This window comes from Pteropus vampyrus, unplaced genomic scaffold (assembly GCF_000151845.1).
Source record: "Pteropus vampyrus isolate Shadow unplaced genomic scaffold, Pvam_2.0 Scaffold248, whole genome shotgun sequence".
Classification (NCBI taxonomy): Eukaryota; Metazoa; Chordata; class Mammalia; order Chiroptera; family Pteropodidae; genus Pteropus; species Pteropus vampyrus.
This window is the reverse complement of record NW_011889029.1, coordinates 1,126,936-1,131,667: the sequence shown is the minus strand read 5'-3', so window position 1 is coordinate 1,131,667 and position 4,732 is coordinate 1,126,936. Positions and strand designations below refer to the sequence as shown.

Sequence of the window (4,732 nt, the reverse complement as noted above, 5' to 3'; positions counted from 1 at the left end):
CATTTTATACAATTTATAAATAATTGCTACATGTTATGGCAAAACATGCCTTGTCTTGCTTGAAAGCTTTTTTCACTCGGAGCTAAGAATAAATCGAAGAAACTGGAAGCATCATTAACGCTAAATACTGAGTGGTGTTCTAGCAACATACTAAACTATATCTTATTGTTAGACCACAAAATGACATTTAATACTAAGCTATTAATTCATTAATATTCAGATTTATTTAAATACTAGAAATGTATTCTACTAGCATAGAGCTTAATCCTAAAAAAAACTTATTGAAATATTTCATGGCAAATTTTAGTTCTTTCAAGTTTTTATGATATTCTCTATATCAACATATTTTTATTAAAATCTAAAAATGTTTCTATCATGCTTAGCAGCATGCATAAAATTTAAGCATATCAAGATATTCTAGAGAACAATTATTCCCCACATCTCCTTAAGGACAGCGTAACGGTGCATGTGTATTTAGGACTCTGACAAGATAGACTTTGATTTCCTTTTTTACGGAAACTCAATGATGTGTTACGAGAAATAACCTTTTAGAAGTGAGACGGTGTTCGCACTGCTAGCTGCTCCGCACCTTTCATACCCGTAGTAAGGAGCTGTTTTGTTTATATTGCAGTCATTTGTGAAGGACTACATGATTTCTGTCACCAGACTCCTGCTGGGATTGGACACCACCCCGGGGTCGGGCTTCCTCTGTTCTGTAAGTTAATCGTTTCTGCGAGAGAAGATTGTTCACGTAGACGGTCTGAAATCCATCTCAATGGACTTTGGCTAACTCTTCGACGTCATTTTTTTTCTCTAATATCTGCTCAAAACTAGCATCATGGTTTTTTAAGTCCTTAAAATATGTTCAAGAGAACACATTATTTGAAATTAATATTCATGGTAAATAGCCATTCCGTCCACAGTTCAGAACAGGTGTTTTTTTTTCTAGCTGGTGATTTGAGGCCAAAGGTTTCTGACCCAGGAGGCCATGCTGTGGAGGACAACCGCGATGGCACCGGAGGCCTGTGATTTACGGCTGAGTGTGCCAGGACTAAGTGTGTTTCATGAAGAGACTTGCCAACGATTCAGATTTAGGACTAGCAGAGGGACTAGTTGTTACGTCTCTAGTCTGCGAGCCTGCGCTCCTTCTGCTAACGTCTTCCTCAATGCAGGTGTCATGAGAACTTTGGATGGGCAGTTCTTTTTTGTGCCAAAGTGTCCTTCGCACTCTAAAATTTGTAGCATCGGCAGACCCTGTCCACTAACTCTAGTAGCAGCGTCAAGTTATTGCAACATTCAAAAACACATCTCCCAGTCAATGACCAGTGCCTAATGTCTCCTGGATTGAACGAATACAATGTCATGCTGCCACAAATTGAGTAGCTGGTTTCTTAGGATTGGGGGAACCCCAGGGATAAGGCTGAGATGGGGTGCAACTAATCAGCTTAACACGTGGATAAGCACTTGTGACTTGGCACTTTGAGAATTCAAAGTATCGATAGATTCTAACCTTAAGAAGTGAAAATTAACCACTGAGTTTTTATATCTTCCCAAGTTAACGTGTAAATGATTTGTACGTATTCTAGATGAAAATCACCGAGGATGACTTATGGATCAGAACGTACGCCCGGCTGTATCAGAAGCTGTGTTCCTCCTCCGGGGACATCCCCATCGGGATCTACCGGACTGAGTCTCAGAAACTTACGACATCTGAGGTTTGGAACCAAAATATTGCTTTGAATGTTTCATCTGATTGAAGGCAGCCATTCCCAACCTTGACTGACTTCTGACAAATGTCAAAGAGACAAAAAGAATGCTGTCGGACACGTAGTAGTGGTTGCCAGCAAAAGCAAAAAAGAAAAAGGAAGGAAGGAAGGAAAAAAAACACACAAAAAAACACTTATCAATTACTTGTTTAGGAAACTATGCCAGAATTTCTCAAAATATCGTTGGCTAAGGGATTATTCTAGAGTTTGTGGATTTGGGGCTCTGAGTGACTTCTGTAGATCTAGGATTTTAAACACTGATACATAAGAAAAGTTCTCAAGGCAAGCAATCTTGCTTATATACCCCTCAACTGCATGTATTAGCATTTATTTAAATAAAGGAGTCAAAACGGAGATGAGTTAATAAGCACTGAAACTCATACTTTTCAAACTCTAGATTAAAGACTATCCTGAAGCCAAGAAAAAACTCAAGTAGCAATGCCAGACCTTCCCAGAGAAAGGCTCGGTAATCTGAGAGCAAACTAGAGTTTATTAATACACGACACAATTTCCAATGGCTGCTCGCTGCTGCGAACATATCCACATTTTGATTTGGTCACATTATGTGGTTCTAAATATTTTATATACGCTTAGTAAACCATCATATTTTAAGTTATACTCTTTTATGAAACAAAAATTTTGGATAAATGCCTTATCCTATCTATATTTATAAAATTATTTAATATAAATGACGTTTTATATATTTTTTGATGGTTTACCTTCTCGATGTATTCTTCGGATACCTCAAAATTATTTAAAATTTTGGTTAACCATTCCTCTTTTTGGTCTTATACAAGATTACCTCAACAATGAGGCTCAGATCAGGTATATGCATTTTAATAGTACATGTCATCATTAAACCGATTTGTGATAAAATCAATGAATCCTTGTATGGAAAAGTGCTTTCTAGGAAGCATAAGAGTAATGGAATATATTTGTGTGGTTTTTTTGTTAAAATTTGCAGTTTGACATTTAAATAAGGAATATTGAGTCCCGCAGGACATAGTTTAGTTTTTTCTGAGGTGCTTTCTGGTGGCTTCAGGAACGCTAAAAGGAGATTTATTGGCATCTCCGCTGCTTAATCTGAGTTTGTCACTGGCTGTGGTCCCTGGGGTCACATGACAGAAAGCAAGACCAAATTAGAGAAAATCGGGAATGACCGACAGGAGAAACATGCCAGTTAAATAAGATAGTTTGCTCGGATGTGCCTAAAAATTTAAGAACAGTGGATCCCAAAAATTATCCGATTAAAGGTTAAGAGAAGGCAAATTCCTTTGCATCTAAATAATTAATCATTTCATATTTGAACTTGGCTAAGTACAAAGGTTTTAATACAGCAGAGATTGTCATGATCTTGTCTTCTACACAGGCTTTGTGAACTTGGACATTTGAACTCTGCCGTTGGTCAAGTGCATATCCACGTCAATCATTTTGTTTTATTAAGGGACTTTGTTGTGTGCTGTTCGCAGTACGGGTAGGGAAAGGTTATTTGAAAATTTGTTCTGCCATCAAGGAGCATTTAACACTATATGTTGTTCGGTTCTTCCCATCATAAATAAAGATCATCTTCATTAAATGCGTATAAATCCCCGAACCTCTTAAAAGAAAATTAAGTTAAATAAACATGACACTTCTTCCTGTGTTAAACTCAATTCATCTTTCAGCACATACATTTTCTGCCTATTATAGCAAAAGTGAGACGATTTAAATAACTAAAGATAAAAATAGGACCATCAAGCATTTTTACAGCACAGTATATTAAGGGCAGAAAAATATCTAAGGACAGAGAAATTAATATTACTCTGCATCCAAAATGAACTGACTACTGCAGTTGAGCTGGAATTCTACTTTTATTTTCCCATTAAATAAAGCAAAAACAGAACTGTTGCATTAAATAATAATTATAGTCTGGCAACATAAAAGGATGCACATGAGAAAGAGCTGTTTTCCCGGTCCGGTTACTATGAGAAGAACGAGCATATCGTGTGTTTCCTTATTTAAGAGTTTGCGCAACATGACGGGTAGGTTCGACCTTCCATCGTGGTTTTGCAAGGTGCAGAAGTCCCATTAAAGTGGATCTCCTTTAAGTCAGACTCGTGTTTAAATAAAAAGTGGTGTGGGGTGGGGGAGGGACATTAATAAAATATCAACTCAGTAAAGACCTTGGTTTTTATGGAAACCGGGCAGCAAGTCTGAGGTCGGGGACGTCCCCAGGACGGCAGTGAAAGCACCAGCAGAGATGGAGAGTGACCTGGAGCAGAGGCTTCGGTGAGATTTTTTTCAGAAAGATGACGTCTGATGTTCAGACAAAGATTAGACAATTGCCAAAGAGTTTAGGATGAAGTACTGATAAGTAGCAACCTAATTAATCGATTCACAAAAGAAGACAGTTAAAACTTTAGGAACACACCGCCGCCAACAACAGAAAATGTATGCAGAATTGAATAGAAAACACGTTTCCTGTGTAGCTCATCTATAAATTGTACATCGTCATAATATGCCCCTGAATTTAGATCTAACCAACATTAGACTTGAACAATTTCGGAATCGGGGGAGATGGAAAAAGGTAGCGGAATAGGCAGAAGACCGTTAATTCCTCTTCCTCCAGCGTGAGGAGTGAATAGATAAAAAGAAGAAATGAAAAATGTCACAATCAAACACGTTCCATAGAATCGGAGAGAGAAAAGCCAACAAATCCAGCTAAAAGAGGTAAATGTAGGTGCATCCTATGAGAGAGAAATCGAAGAGATTATGGTCGGAGTGGTTATAAAAATAGCATTTTTGGACTATTTAAACTATGAATTTATAACTGATAAAAGCAACGATAGACTTATAGCCACGAAGTAGTCATTTGAGACCCATTCATCGACCATCTCTGCACGTTATACTGCCAAGTGTTAAACTCTACCCTATGCTATCAAGAATTTTTTATTAAATGCCAACATGTCACATAAGCATATCATAGG

At 37.6% G+C, this 4,732-nt stretch overlaps 1 protein-coding gene across 1 annotated transcript in view; it reads left to right on the top strand.

Moving 5' to 3' along the window:
- LOC105301694 (potassium channel subfamily T member 2) overlaps positions 1–4,732 on the top strand; it is a 211,494-nt gene that overhangs the window by 182,885 nt on the left and 23,877 nt on the right. The window contains exons 23-24 of the mRNA XM_023520107.1: positions 632–715; positions 1,587–1,715. Of these exons, the coding sequence (XP_023375875.1) occupies positions 632–715; positions 1,587–1,715 (213 nt within the window). The remainder of the gene's footprint in view (positions 1–631; positions 716–1,586; positions 1,716–4,732) is intronic.